Here is a 16,469-nt window from a genome sequence, read left to right as displayed (position 1 = left end):
TTTTTTTTTTTAATAAATTGATTTTGTTATGAAAAAACGCCTCCCCCCCTCCCCCTTTGATGTTTTTCAAAACGGTTTTTTTTCTCGGGGGGGGGGGGGAGGGAGAGAGAAGAGAAAAAAAAAAGTAGTAAGAAGTTTGCAGATTTCGTTAGTTTCGAACGAAATGGGTTCAATTGGAAAATGTTGTGTTAGGATCATGTTGTTGTTGTTGTTGTTAAGTTTACCGTGAAAACAAAAGAATGTTCTAGAAACTAAAGTTAAAAGAGGTGTTCGACGATGCGTGTACGCATATACGTAAAAAAATATTCCCGGTGACGAAAAATAAATCATCGGGAATATTTATTCTCCATGTCGTAGATGATGGCGTCAAATTTTGTTTTTTTTTTTTTTTTTTTTATAAATAAATTGATGATTGTTTTTTATCGAGCGTATCGGTCTCATCATCATTATCATCATCATCATCATCATCGTCGTCGTCGTCGGTTTCGAGATGAATCTTAAAAATAATAATAATACCTTCTGCTTTAAGAACAATGGGAAAAAAACGACACAAAAGTTTATTTTTCTTTTTGTTTTATTATTATTATTATTATTATTGTTCAGGTACAAGAGGTGACGTTATTGTCGGGGGGGGGTAGGGAGCGGTGAGGAAGAACACGTTTAGGTTTTTTTTTTTTTTGTTTTATGGAAAGGTATCGATTTACGCTTGATCTATAAAAATAAAGGAAGCATGTGTGTGTTTTAAATTTGAAAAATGCATAGGCGTCACGCGCCTAAAAAATTTTCCATATATATAAATAAAACGCGCATTTTTTTTTTCTATTGACACGTTTCCGAAGAAAATTTTTTATTTATTGGACGGTTAAAAAAAAAACTGGAGAGTACGTTGATCTCGGATTTCTTTACGATTTCGTCGTTGAAATTCGATAAATAATAATAATAATAATAATAATAATAATAAATAAAATAAAAAACTAATAATAATAATAATAATAAAACGGCCGTCGATCGTTTTGTTTTGGCGACAAAAAAAAAAAAAGATTTTTTTTTCTTATAATTTGAGAATGTGAGAGAATATTCGAGATGTGTCAGTTTGTTTGTTTGATTCGAATGGAATCAAAAATCATTTTGAATTCTTTCATGGCTGATCATGGCGTCGTCGCAATATTCGATTGCAATTTTTTTTCATAAAGAGAGAGAGAGAAAGAGAGAGTGTTAAGAAACATAATCGTGTTTCGAAATTGATTTTTGAAAAAAAAAAAGGGTGTTAGGCTCATTTTTGGTTTTGTTTGTCGAAAGGTCGCGGAGGCGTCTCGTCTCGAATAATGAAATGAATCACAAACCTGAAACTCCTCGGGGAACTCCAAAAAAAAACCGTTTTTTTTATTTTATTGAGTCATTCTTTATGTTTTTTAATAATAAAAGTTGTTTTCGTTGAATTTTTAATAAGTCGTTAATTTTATGTTTTGTGTTTTTTTTTTTTTTTTTTTTTTTTTTTTCATTCTCATTTTACTTTCTCATTTTTTTCCAGTGAAAATGTTGCGCTCATTTCGAGTTGATTTGTTCATTGAATGAAAATTATTCCGTTTAAAACGATATATCGTTCGATGTATCGATCGATTATTTCACGCTGACGTAAAATTTGTTAAATTTCTATCGTGCGTTACACGTTTTCCTCACGCTGACACATTTCACGGAGGAAATATGATAGGAGGGGAAAAGAAAAAAAGGAAAAAAATTTCGAATCATTTCCGGTTTACGCCCTCGCGACACTTTTTTATCTTTATTTGTTCTAGTAATAATAAATATCTTTACCGAAATGAAATATTTTTTTTTCATTGGGAAAACGTCAGCACGCTCGATTCGATAGATCGATCGATTTATCGAATCGATAAATATTTGCACAACGCCTTCTTTTTCCCCGTCCGTCATTATTATTATTATTATTATTTTACTAAAGGGTAATGAAACGGAAGAATTTTTTCAAATCCATTTGCCCCAGGGGGGAGTAGTAGGATGGGGGGGGGGTTTCCGACGCACCGGAAGTCTCGAGTGGTAAAAAAAAAAACTAAAAATTTGGATACTCATACGTCATTTTTTTTTTTTTTTTTTTTTTTTCGTTACGTTCGACACATTCTACAAAGTTGTTTGTTTTGCGTTTTGTGTTTTTGTTTTTTGTTTATTATTATTATTATCATCGTTATTTTGGTTTGATTTAAATATAAAACGTAACGCAACGACGGTTGGCATTTTGAAATTCAGGCTTGACAATGTTTGTGTTTATGATAGTTTTGTATTTTGATATTTTCACAGGCTATGAAAAAAATCAAAACATTTACGATGAATTGTTTTGGTTTTTTGTACGATCGATTTTTCCACGGGGTAAAAAACGTTTGACCGGAACCTGAAACTAAAATAGAAAAAGAAAAAGATTAAATAGAAAGAAAAAAAAAAACAAATAGTTTAAAAAATATATAAATATTATCGTAGCCTAAATATTACCCCGAATCATTTTTGTTTTTTTTTTTTTTTTTTTTTTTTTTTTTTTTTTTGCGCAATGAAACTTTTACGTTTTGATGTTTTCTAAGAAAAAGGATGTTTATTTATTTTTGATTCGAGCTTGAGGTAAGATATAATAATAATAATAATTTCTCCATAACGTTTTTGTTTTTCCTAACGGTTTTTCCGCGGTAACAAAAAAAAACCTTCATGAGCACAGCTAAATTGTTTTACCACTTTCTGTTGTTGTTGTTACAATTGTCTGATCTGACAATCAAAGACAAAGCAGATTTTGTTTGACCGTTAAAAAGTTTATGGGTTCATTCAACGATTTTCCTATTTCGTCCCCCGCTTCCCGTTCCTCCTCCCCCCCCAAAGAGGAAAGAATTTTAAGGAATTTTTTGTCTTTCTTTTCTCCTTCGTTTCGAAGGGCGTTAAGATTTGAAATAAACGTAGAAGAAGAAGAAGGAGGAGAAGGAGGAGGAGAAAATTATTTTTATTTTTATTATTAATGATCCGAGACTACAATAATAATAATAATAATAATAATAATATTAATAATTTTAATGGAGTTTAATGCCACACAAAAGAGAATAAAATAAAATATGCCATCAGACGTGTAAAAAAAAAAAAAACTATAAAAATGAACAAGAATTTATTATTATTCGCATTATTATTATTAGCATTATTATTATTATTATTATTAGTATTATTATTAGTATTAGTATTATTATCATCAATAATTTAAACGCCTTGTTTTGCACTGTTGTCAAACTTTTACAGGTTTTTTTTTTTTTTTTTCATTTTTTTTTACAAATGACTCGGAAAAAATTATTTTGCGCATTTAAAAAAAAAATTCCAAAAATAATTTCGGTTGTTGTGGTTGTTGTTGTTGTTGTTGTTGTTGTCGTTGTCGCGGTTGTTAGCATTATTTGTACGGTTGTTAACATAAAAATCAACTCTTGGAAATTCTTCGTTTTATGCGTTAGAGTCCATAAAATTTTATTTTTTTTTTTTTATTTTTATTTTTGCATGGTTTATTTCGTTTTCTCTCCATTTTTTTTTTTTTTTTTTTAAACCGTATTTTCACACAACGGTATGATGCGTAAAAAGCAAAAAAAAAAAAAAGCATAAAGCGGAGAAAGAATAAGAGAGAGAGAGAGAGAGAAAGAGAGAGAGAAAGAGATGTAAAAAAAAAAAAAACATTTATTTTTAATCGTCTCGAACGTTCGATTCTATTTATTCCACCAAAAAAAAAAAAAAAAAGAAATTTTTAGTTTTAATAATATCATCATCATCATCATCATCATTATTTATTCTTCGTATAAGAATAATAATAATAATGATGATAATCACTCGGTCGTCACGACGGTAAATCGAAAGAAAGTTTTCGTGATGGTATTCTTCAAGACGTTTAACATAGACCAGATTAACCACCTGTTTCCACGTTGACGCAGGTCAAGGGCATAGTCTCAAAATAATTTTTTTTTTTTTTTTTGAGTAAAAGTACGTTTTGCGATGATGACGTCATCATGCGGGGGAGGTTGTCTTCTTCTCGGGGTTAGAATTGATGACTTTGTGCAAGGAAATTATTTTGGCACATTTAAAAAAAAACAACAAACTTGGTGTCAACCCACGTGTCAGTGATTTATTTTGATTTTTTCAAAGAGAGAGAGAGAGAGAGAGAGGTTGATTTTATTAATTCCTTCTCTTTTCCTTCCACCCTCCCCCCCCTCTTCTTTGCATATTGCATTTTTTGTTTGGATTTTGAAAAAACAACAGAAGGAAAAAGATTTTATCGTAGAATGTCATTTAAATGTCGGTTATTTTGCTCTTGATAAATAATTATTTTTTATAAAAAATTTATTGTTTGATTGTCCAAAAAAATATTTATCAAATTTTATTATTATTATTATTTATTTTAATGTTTTTTTTTGTTTTGTTTTCGTTTCAGAATGAACGAGTAAAGCGAACGGGAAAAATTTATATATAAAAAAAAAAAAACTTTTTTTTAACACCTCGGTATAGACAGACAGACGGACAGGCGCGGTTGTGAATTTCAATAAATTTATTTAAAAAAAAAAAAAAAATGTCAGAAAATTCTAGAAATAATTCTGTCGGAGTCGAAATGGATTCTTTAGACAAAAGAACTCGATTTCAAGTGAATCGAGTTGATGCTCACGCATCGCACGATGATGGAGAAGAAACGGATAATTTGTGCGATGATGATGATGATGCGAGGTGAGTGTGTATGTCAATTCATCATATTCCAGACTCCAGTACGAATACGATTCCAGTTTTGTCGTGTATGAGAAAGAAAGAAAGGCGACGACTGGAGAGAAGATTTCTCCGATGCGGAGAAAATATTATTATTATTATTATTATTTTGATTTTTCAGGGATGAAAACGATGAGGAAAGAGTTCGACTTTACAGCGAAAGCTACGATACAAAATATGCGAAAAGTTTTCGCCATTTTACAAGGGAAGCTCTTCCGAGGATGGACAATTATAGGAATATCATGTCCATTCACGCAGCTTACAGGCCTACCTTGGATGAACTTCACGATGCCACACTTCATGGAAAAGTAAGAGACAAAAAAAATTTTTTTTTTTTTTTTATTTTTTTCTCGCGTTTTTAAAAGGCGGGGTGTGTGTGTGTGTGTGGGGGGGGGGTGGAATGGGATAGGGTGGTGGTGGTGGTGGTGGAAAATATCGAATAAATGAATGATTAATAATAATGAATGGATGCTGAGTCGAGATGATGAGTCGACAACTCACCGCCATGTTTAATTTTTTTTTTTTTTAAAAACAAAATATTATCTTTCGCGTCTATTTTGCCACGTGAATTTTTCCCAAATGATTTTTAACGATTTATTTAAAGATGGCGATAATGAGAGAAAAGAAAGAAAAATACGCAATTTAACAGTCCTGGTGGTGGTGGTACCTGCCGAGTTTTTGAACTCAATTTAAAATGAATGTTATTAACCTTACGCGTGAGTTGAGAAAATGGTACCCATTCATTCGGTTGGTTGATGAGGAACGCGTCTTGAAGATTTTTTTTTGTTGTTTCCACGGTCCATGGATAATAATAATAATAATAATAATAATGCCAGGGTTTTGAGTGTTTGTCTAAACATTGCGGTCGCATTTTCCACGTACGTTCATGATTGATTTGTGGTCAGATGGTTGGTTTAATAAACAATTAAATTTTTTTCGTCTTTTTCGGTATCTGGAATCGTTTTATTTAATTCTGTGGTTTTTCCACACAACGTTGAGTCAAGAGAGTAAATTCTTCGTATTTCAATTTCGACATTTTTATACCTCGAGGAAAAATTATAAACTTTCAATATCATTGACCTGACGCGGGTTCAAATCCGCCGTCACGGAGTTTTTTTTTTTTTTTTTTTTTTTTTTTTTTCCAACCCACGTCAATCGGGGAAGAAGAAGAAATAAAAAAAAAATTTTCAGGTACGAATGTGGGGGATACATTCGGAAAAAAAATAAAAAAAATAAAAAAAAAAAATTTTTTTTTTTTTTTTTTATTTTTTTTCCGGGGAAAAGGTGTTGTGACGTCAGTTAGAAATTTAAAAGGGCACGCCTTAATTGATTATCTCTCTCTCTCTCTCTCTTTGGATTTTCACGTTGCCGTCCTACCCCTACCGTACCTTTTGTTAATAAGGGCGTGAATGATTCTTTTTTTGGTTAGGTTTTTCCTTAAGAGAACAAAAAATAAGGTATATTATTAGGTTTAGTGTTGAAAATTTTGTTGATTTATAAATTGTTTTGATCTTATTCGAATTCGTTTGACCTTTTGCGGTTGTAGTAATACTACTACTACCACTACCACTACTACTCCTACTACTACTACTACTACTAATGACAGGGTATTAAAATTTCGGTTAAAATTGTTCATTCTTCCACTCCAAGCCGGCCCGTACTTTTTTTTTTTTTATTGTAAAATTTTATCACGGTCTTGTTTATCGAACCTGAAAACCTGTATTGTTAAAAAAAAAGAACAGGAAGGATTTGAAAAAAAAAAAAAAAAAAAAAAAAAAAAAACTTTTAGAAATGTTTAGAAATAATATCGAGAACGACAATGGGGGGGGGGGAAGGGGGGAAATAGAGTTTGTTTTGTTTGTGTTTTGTTTTTGTTTTCGTTTTGTTGTTTTTGATTATTTATTTTATTATTATTATTATTATTATTATTATTATTATTGTTTAATTTTAATGCCACGACAAGACAATATGAATTTTTTTTGAATGTATTCAGGTGGTTTGTCAATAACGTACGTCATTACCGTGTTAAATTGTTGAATCCGTCCCAAATTATCAAATTTTTTCTGTTGTTTTTTGCGTGTTTGTTTGTTTTGATCGTATTTTGTTTTTTCTGTTACACACACACACACACACACACACACGTGTGCACGCACGCACACTAATAATCGTTGAGATGAATGAACCGGATGTTTGAATCTCCTCCTTCTCCCCTATTCTCCCCTACCTACCCCCTTGGAAAAACAAAACGAAACGAAACGATGATGCGAATTATTATTATTATTATTATTATTATTATTATTATTATTATTATTACGGACTTTAGTTTCATTTTGACATTTTCATTTTTTTTTTTTTTCCCCCAATGAAAAGAAGTCGAGACAGAGAGAGAAAAACATTTCCATGAAATCCATTACAATCATTAAATGTTTTGTTGAATCGAGCAAAAATTAAACAATAGCAAAAATAAAAAAAAAATTCGTTTTGGGATTATTATCATTATTATTACTATTTTTGGCCGGAATTATTCTAATGATTTTTTACCATTCGTATTGTAAATTATAAACAACGGTGGTTGATGATGATGATGATGATGATAATGTATTAATAATAATAATAATAATTATTTTGATGGTGAGCGTTCGTTCATAAGTTTTTTCGTCGGTTAAAGATCACGAAGAATATTAATTAATGGAAAATTTTTAATTTTTTTTTTTTTTAAATTTTCCGACGAGAAAATTTTCTTCATCCAGCCTTCATCATTTTTAAATGTTAATCACGTTATATACGTGATAGCCTAAATAAAAATTAGGTTGGGTAATATCATTTAAAAAAAAAGAAGAAGAAGAATGAAATTTTAAATTAATGCCACGTTTGACACGATGTTAACGTGTCAAGAGAATTTGGCAAAAAAAAAAAATTTTCCTTTGACAATAAATAAACGAGTACGCGGTGGCGGCGTTAATAAAGGAAATAAAAGGAAAAGAGGGGTCAACATACTGAATTGAGTTCTTTGCCATTGGCGGGTACTCGCATATAGCGGCGGGTACTCTTTTCTCTCTTTTTAGCACCTAATTATTAAGACGATAACCTAGAATAACCTCTTTGGCAATGGAAATTCATTTTTTTTTTTTTTTTAGATTCCTTTGGCACAAAATGGAAATTACCATTGATTTATGACTTTTCGTTACGAACGTTTCCATTGATTTCATTTAATAAGAAAAAGAAAAATGTCGAAATGAGTTTTTTTTTTTTTTTGGGGGGGGGGTTTTGCATCGTGATGGATTAAGGTATAAGTGATTAAGGGATTAGAATGGATTAGGCATATAAGGGATTAATGAGAAAATTTTAGAATTTTCATTTCCGTTTCGTTTTAGTAGGAAAACGTTTTTCTTTTTCCTGTCGTAGTTTTCCTCAGTCAATTTTTTTTTTACAACAATTTGGGACAATCGTATTCGTCGTGTCTTTCATTCTTTTTTTTTTTTTTTTTTTTGACTTCTCGTATTTGCTGTCATTCATTTTTTTTTTTTTTTTTTTCATTTCAAAAGTCGTTTTGACGTCATTTGCGTGCGTGCGTGCGTGCGTGCGTGTTCGTGCGTTGCTCTCAGTCGTGATTGTCGTTCGTATTTTATTTTTTTTTTTAAGAATTTAAAAACGTTAAAATTTATTAGGGAAAAATTGCGAAACGAAAATGAAATATTAATAATGATAACGACGTAGTAGAATAATGATAAGTGTGATTATATTAAGAATCCATTGAATGTGAATTCACCTGTCGCGTCAGACCGCCATGATGATGGTTAAAAATGGCGGCGTCGTCGGCGTCGGCGGTGGCGGTGGTGGTTCTCATTCTTTGCCAATAATTACATTATCCGAGTTCATCAATCAATTAACGATGACCGAAATTAATTAAAATCCTCCATAATTGACATTGACCCCTTTTAATCGTGTCAATTATATAAACTTTTTAACTTTTTTTTTTTTTTTTTTTAAATTGACAACTCCTATAATAATAATAATAATGATAATTTGGTTCTTTTTTCCTCTTTGACGCGAAAGTAGTAGGAATACGAGGAAAACTTTGAGACGAGGTTAAAGGTCAACGTTTTTTCTCTTCCCGCTCGCACAGCAAAATTTAAATTGAGGTTTTTGGACCCAAGAGTGGAAAAAGAAGAAGAAGAAGAAGAAGAAGACAATCGTTTGTTTGTTTGTTTCTTTAAAAAAATTTAACGTTTTTTTTTTTATTTTCCAGCCGACCGAGATACCGACAACGACAAAAAATGGCAGAGAAGAAGGTTCAGTTAAATTTGGTTGGGTTCAGGGTGTTTTGGTACGATGCCTTCTTAATATTTGGGGTGTCATGTTATTCCTTCGGCTATCTTGGGTCGTCGGACAAGCCGGAATCGGTGAGTATAAACATAAAATTTTTTTTTTTTTTTAAACTCTCGCGTCTTCTGCTAGTCTTTTTTTATAATGTATTCTTTAATTAGGTCAAGCCATGATCGTTATATTGGGTGCGACCGTCGTCACCACCATAACGTCGTTGTCGATGTCTGCAATCAGCACAAATGGAGTCATCAAAGGAGGTGATAAAAAAAAAGTTTTTTAATTAAAATCCCTCTACGGCGACGACGTTTATTATTATTATTAATTAATTATTTATTTATTTATTTATTAATAGGTGGAACTTATTACATGATTTCAAGGTCTTTAGGACCTGAATTCGGAGGTTCAATAGGTTTAATATTTTCATTAGCCAACGCTGTTGCTTGTGCCATGTACGTCGTTGGTTTCTGCGAATCATTCAATTCATTATTGGCTACGTTCGATGTCAGCATCGTCGATGGTGACGTTTCCGATATAAGAATCATAGGATCCATCACCATATTACTCCTTACGGGAATCGTATGCGTAGGAATGGAATGGGAAGCCAAGGTGAATCAAATTAGTCGTTGTAAAAAAAAAAAAAAACTGTTTTCTAGTACCACGATTTCCTTTTAAGGTTTCCCCCCCCCCTTCCGATCAGTTTTCAAAAATGTTGACAAAAACCTTGAGAATAATAATAATATTGTTTTTTTTTTGTTCCAGGCACAAGTTGGTTTGATGGTGATTCTGGTAATCGCCATTTTAGATTTTATGTTAGGAACTTTTATCGGTCCGAAAAGTGAGGAAGAAAAAGCGAAAGGTTTCGTCGGTTACGATAGTGAGTACACGCACACGCACACACACACACACACATTGTCGCACAGGAGAAAAGAAAAACAAACAAACAAACAAACAAACGAATGAATTAATAAAACAAACTTGAAAGAAAAAACTAAACTGTTATTAATTTCACGCCCTCGTAAATTTTGTTTGTTTATTGTTTGTTTGTTTGTTTGTTTGTTTTAAACGAATTTTTTTTTTTTGCTGTTGTTTACCGATTAACGATGTTGATGCATTTCTCGATTGCATTTGGGGCTCAAAATAACCGCATCCGAAATTTTCTATTTTTTTTTTTTCCAGATGACTTGTTAAGTCAAAATTTCTGGTCCGATTACAGGCCTTTCGAAAATACAGATCATAATTTCTTTTCGGTATTTTCGATATTTTTTCCAGCTGCGACTGGAATTTTAGCCGGTGCCAACATATCTGGAGATTTGGAGGTAAAAAAAAAAACCCAAAAAAAAAAAAAATTTTGGTAGTAGTAGTAGTAGTAGTAGTAAAACGTTCGAGGGTGTAAAATTTAATGAAAAAAATCAAATAATAATGATAATAATAGAGAATTAAATTTCTTGAACGGTCACAAAAGTTTTACTCGTTATTAAGGAACCTGGAAAAATTGTAGGACCCTCAGCATTCGATACCCAAGGGAACTCTATTGGCTATATTGATAACGACAATATCCTACATAATAATGGCTCTTCAATCCGGATGGACGGTTCACAGGGATGCGAGTGGGGATGTGAGCGAGCTTAACGACACGAGTGTTTATAATTGTACATACAGGCCGTGCAAGTACGGTTTGCACAATACCATACAGGTACAAATAAATCCCGGGGAGTTTTTCCCATTTTTCCCCTTTTTGGAAAATCTTTTGTAATATTTCGTTCGTTTTTATAGGTAATGGAAATCGTTTCCGCTTTTGGACCATTTATTTATGCGGGTTGTTTTGCCGCAACCCTTTCATCTGCCCTTGCGAGTTTAGTGTCGGCACCAAAAGTTTTCCAAGCTTTGTGCAAGGACAGCCTTTATCCGTACATATCGTGGTTCGGTAAGGGTTACGGAAAGAACAATGAACCCGTACGGGGATACATATTAACATTTTTCATAGCGATTGCATTTATATTAATAGGTAAAGGTTTTCTTTTGTTTAGTCAAACCTTTTCATAAAAAGGTTCTATTTAACCGGAAAATCGATTTACCCCCCCTTACCCTCTCCCTTTTTTTTTTTTTTTTACAGGTAATTTAAATTCGATAGCTCCGTTGATTTCAAATTTCTTTTTGGCTGCTTATGCTCTCATTAATTATAGTACGTTTCACGCGTCATTGGCCAAACCCGTGGGATGGCGCCCGACATTCAAGGTAATCTTATCATCAACGTTTTTTTCCTATTAATTATTAATTCGCAGGGAAAAAAGCGTCAGCGTCGTCGTCGACGACGACGACGACGACGACGTCATCGACGTCATCACTTTTGATGGAAATGATTCCGACATTTTTGTTTGTTTGCTTAATGAAACGTCGTAATGCTCATTCAACCATGAAATAAATAATAATAATGATTTTTTCTCTCTCTCTCTCTTTCTTTCTCCATCTTTATTCTTTCTTTATAATTTATTTAGTTTTACAATATGTGGCTGAGTCTCGCCGGAGCACTTCTTTGCGTTGCCGTCATGGTTTTGATAAGTTGGTGGACGGCAGTCATAACTCTCGCCATCGTTTTGTCTTTGTATTTGATTGTGGCACATAGGAAACCCGGTGAGAATTTCAATTCCTTTTTTTTTTTCCTTTCATTATGGGAAAAAAATTATTATTATTATTTTTGTGCGTGACAGATGTCAATTGGGGTTCGACGACTCAGGCGCAAACATACAAAAACGCTCTGACGTCCATAATCCAACTGAACAACGTCGAAGATCACGTTAAAAATTATCGGCCTCAAATATTGGTTTTGAGCGCTCTTCCAAACAATCGTCCTCAACTCATCGATTTTGCATACCTCCTCACGAAAAACCTGTCGCTTTTGATATGCGGTCACGTGATTAAGGTGATTATAAGCGTGATTGTGGCGTGACGCACGCCGCCGCCACACCCCCCCCCCCCGACATCTTGGTTGGTGACTTATTGGTACTTATGGTTGTTTTGTCTTGTTTTTCAGGATTCCGTGCCTCAACGTGTGAAAAATTCTCTCGCGAACAGGAGCAGTAATTTCCTTCGGATGCACAAGATAAAAGCTTTTTACGCTCAAGTCGACGAGCTGAGTTTCGAAGCCGGAGCGAAAGCTCTCCTCCAAGCTTCCGGTATTGGAAAGTTAAAGCCGAACATTGTTTTAATGGGTTACAAATCGGATTGGCAAACGTGTAAAAAAGAAGATTTGCTCATGTATTTCAACGTTTTGCAGTGAGTTGTCCTTCCCCCCCCCCGCTGCCCACCTTTTCTCCCGGTTGTTTTTCCCGGAATGTAATATGGAAATCATTTTTTCTTATTTTTCTTCCGAGCAGCAAAGCGTTCGACATGTACATGGCGGTATCCATATTGAGACTTAAAGACGGTTTGGACTATTCAAAATATTTATCGCAAGAAGAGGAATACACGACGAACGGTCACATACATCCCGTGGGAACGGCAACAAGTTTAGCAACTCGTCAGCATTCTCAAGAATTCATTCCAAGAAACGAAAGTTTTATACAAATGTCAGCAGGTAAAGGAAGACAAAATTCTGGAACGTTTTTCCTTTTTTTTTTTTTTTGTGGGGGGGGGTGGGTTTGGTTAAGGGGGGGGACATGGGGAGGAGGGTGGATAGAAGGTAGACAAAAAAATTTTATTTTAGCTGAACATTTTTATTAGGTTTTACTTTTTCTTTTTCTTCTTTTTTTTTTTTCTCCTCAGAGCTTACGAAATATTTACAAGTACACTTTAGATTTAGTAGACGCGGTAAGATTCGAAATTTGAGTTTTTGGTTTTCTTCTTTTTTTTTTTTTTTTTTTTGATTTGATTGATTGAGTTTGATATTATTATTATTATTATTTTCCATCGATTTCCGTTTTGATGCTGTTGATGTGAGCTTTGGTTTTTTTTTTTTTTTTGGCTTTTGCCCGTTTGTACCGTGTTTGTTTTGTTTTGTTTTGTTTTGTTTTGTTCTATTTTTTCAATACGTTTAACGAATGCCTAATGTTTAAAATTTTCCCTAGCTAGCAGTACGAGCGATTTGACAGCGCCATCAACTCCTAATTTAAACAAGAATAGAAACAACAGAACGAGCGAAAGTCCCAACACGGAAACACAAGAACCTGACACAACCGTTATCGATGTGAGAATAGATAAGAAAAGTCAGAAAAAGGAAAAATCGAAAAAAGGTTCGAGAAGCGATTTGTTCAGGTATATATCTGTGCTTTTTTTTTTTTTTTTGGGGGGGGGGTGGGGGCAATTTGTGTCAGTCAAAAGGAATGTTTGTTTGTTTATTTAATTGTTTGTTTTGTTTTGTTTTGTTGCATAACATAAGGAGTCCGAGTGGTACGGAATTGCCCAAAGACATTCTAAATAATCTTACATTGTTCCAAAGGAAGCAGAAAAAAGGAAATATTGACGTTTGGTGGTTATACGACGACGGAGGATTAACATTACTTTTGCCCTACATAATAAGCACGAGGAGTAATTGGTCAAATTGTAAGCTCAGAGTTTTCGCATTGGCCAATAAAAAGGATGAATTAGAATTTGAACAGAGAAGGTTTCTTTTCTTTTCTATTTATTTATTTATTTTTTGGCATTACTGTTTTCATTGCCTACAACAACACCATCACCACCACCAGTACCATCACCTTCAGTACCACCACCACCACCACTACCACGACCATCACCACTTTTACGACTATCATCACTACCACTACCATTGTCACCACTGCCACCACCATCACCATTACCTTCAATACCACCACCATCACCATTACCTTCAATACCACCACCACAACCATCACCATCATCACCATCAGCACCACTTCTACGACTACCATCACCACTGCCACCACCATCACTATTACCACCACCACCATCAATCACCATTACCTTCAGTACCATCACCATCAGTACCATCACTACGACCATCACCTTTACCTTCAGGACCATCACTACCACCATCACCTTTACCTTCAGTACCATCACCATCAGTACCATCACCATCAGTACCATCACCATTACCTTCAATACCACCACTATCACTACCATCATCCCTTTTACGACTATCATCAGTACCACTACCATTGTCACTACCACCACCATCAATCACCATTACCTTCAGTACCACCACCACCACCATCACTTTTATGATTATCATCACTACCACTACCATTGTCTCCACCACCAGTACTATCATCATCATCATCACCATCATCGCCATCACCATCAGTACCATCACCACCGTCGCTACCTAACCCAAATCTTTTATCATTATTATTAAGGTTTCATTTCTCACTCTCACTCTCTTTCTCTCTTTTTTTTTTGTTACAGCATGGCGAGTCTTCTTGCAAAATTTCGAATCGATTATTCTGATTTAACAGTTATTCCGGATGTAACGAAAAAACCTCAGGAAAAAACGGTAGCATTTTTCGAGCAACTCATCAAAGACAGGAGAATCACAGATGAGGACAGTCCAGAGGCATCCGTACTCGAAGAAGGTCATTATCACCATCATCATCGTCATAATTAAAGGTTTTGACTTAACGTTTGTTTAATGTTGTTTGTTGTTTGTTTTTACAGTTGGAATCACGGAATCCGAATTGCTTGCAACTAAAGACAAAACAAATCGTCATCTCAGACTGAAAGAACTTTTAATGGAATATTCCATTGATTCGAGTTTGATCGTGATGTAAGGGCTTTCGATGGTTTTTCTTACTTCCCACTACCACCACCCCCACCATCACCACCATCACCACCACCATCGTTACCATCAGTAGATTAATTCGTTTTTTTTTTTGTTTTGTTTTGACAGGACTTTGCCCATGCCACGTAAAAACATGGTTTCGGCTGCTCTTTACATGTCTTGGCTTGAAGTTTTAACACGCGACATGCCGCCATTTTTGTTGGTTCGAGGAAACCAAACGTCGGTCCTCACATTTTATTCGTGATATCATCTTTTTTTTTCTTTTCTTTTTTTTTTTTAATGTATTTGTATATACGTGAAAACTTTAAAAACTTGCCTTTTTTCCTTTTTACTTTCTCTTACATTCTTTTACTTTCTTCTTCTTTCTTTTCCGTCTAGTACTATACTAATAGTTTTTCTTTCATTTTGGTTTTTCTCACCGTTCTATCTCTCTCAATTACCGAACGTTTTTAAAAATCTTAAATATATTTATGTGTATCTTCCTTTCACTTTTCTTTTATTATCATTATCATTATTATTATTATTATTATTGGAAATTTATAAAATGTACGTTTTTAAAAATATGAAATCCGTCCGATTATTATTATTATTATTTAATAAGAAAAAAGAAAAAAAAGAAAAAAAATTCTTTTAAATATAAAAATTTGTCTTATTCCCTTTTATCCCTTCCCCTCCTTCCCTAACCCCCTACCTCCTCCCCTTTGTAAAAATATTTTCTTATGTATTCATATTATAATGAATTTTTTTTTTTTTTTTTTGATGAAATTTAAGGTATTAAGGTTATAAAAAAAAAAAAAAACGGGTTATGGAAATTTCCTTTTCTCTTTCTCCTTCCCCTCTTCCCTTCTCTTCGTCCCCTTCCCCTCCTTCCTCCGTTTAATTTTAAAAGATTTTTTTTTTTTTTTTACTGTGAATTCCAGGTTTTTTTTTTTTTTTAAATAAAAAATGTCTCCTCCGTACATTTGTTTTAATTATAGAACGTATGAAACTATAAGAAAATGTTTTGTTTTTATTATTATTATTATTTATTCCTTTCCAAACGACAAATATTCACGCGCACTCACGCACTTAAATTTTCTTCCTTTTATTCCTTCCTTCCTTCCGTTTCCAATTTGTTTGTTTTTGTATCCCGTTTGTACACGTGTGCGTGCGTGTGCACGTGCATGCGTGCGTGGGGGTATCAAAAGGATGCAATAAAAATAAAATCAAATTTCATTTATTTATTTATTTATTTTTATTTATTTATTTACATATATATATGTACATATATATTAAAAAATAAAAAAAACAGGATTTTAATAGATTAATAATAATTATTCTTATGATTGATTGATTGATTCACTGACTGACTGATTGACTGACTGAGTGATTGAACTGATTCATGATTAATATAATAATTTACAAAAAAGATGCGAAAAAATTATTTTGTTTAACTTTTCAAAATAATAATAATAACAATAATAATTGATAATGATAATAATAATACTAATAATAATCATAATAATAGTAATAATAATAGTAATAAAAATAAATTGTACTCGATGACGTTTGATAAATGATCCATTTGATTCTGAGATTATAATTATTATCAATATTATTATTATCATTATATACGACG

At 33.0% G+C, this 16,469-nt stretch overlaps 1 protein-coding gene across 1 annotated transcript; it reads left to right on the top strand.

The window, feature by feature from the left end:
* Positions 1-4,627: 4,627 nt before the first annotated feature.
* On the top strand, positions 4,628-15,095 carry Phum_PHUM399960 (sodium-potassium-chloride cotransporter, putative; the record flags this gene model as incomplete). Its single annotated transcript, XM_002428723.1, has 20 exons — positions 4,628-4,740; positions 4,898-5,084; positions 9,026-9,179; positions 9,264-9,359; positions 9,455-9,708; positions 9,862-9,976; positions 10,279-10,418; positions 10,601-10,795; positions 10,876-11,107; positions 11,216-11,337; positions 11,598-11,733; positions 11,811-12,022; positions 12,134-12,375; positions 12,477-12,676; positions 13,167-13,353; positions 13,478-13,652; positions 14,092-14,138; positions 14,479-14,666; positions 14,764-14,836; positions 14,960-15,095. 20 exons carry the CDS (start codon positions 4,628-4,630, stop codon positions 15,093-15,095), a joined length of 3,204 nt encoding a protein of 1,067 aa, XP_002428768.1.
* Positions 15,096-16,469: the final 1,374 nt, after the last annotated feature.

Source organism: Pediculus humanus, genomic scaffold, assembly GCF_000006295.1.
Source record: "Pediculus humanus corporis 1103172107910 genomic scaffold, whole genome shotgun sequence".
In the NCBI taxonomy this organism is placed as follows: domain Eukaryota; kingdom Metazoa; phylum Arthropoda; class Insecta; order Psocodea; family Pediculidae; genus Pediculus; species Pediculus humanus.
This window is presented reverse-complemented; position numbering and strand designations above follow the sequence as displayed.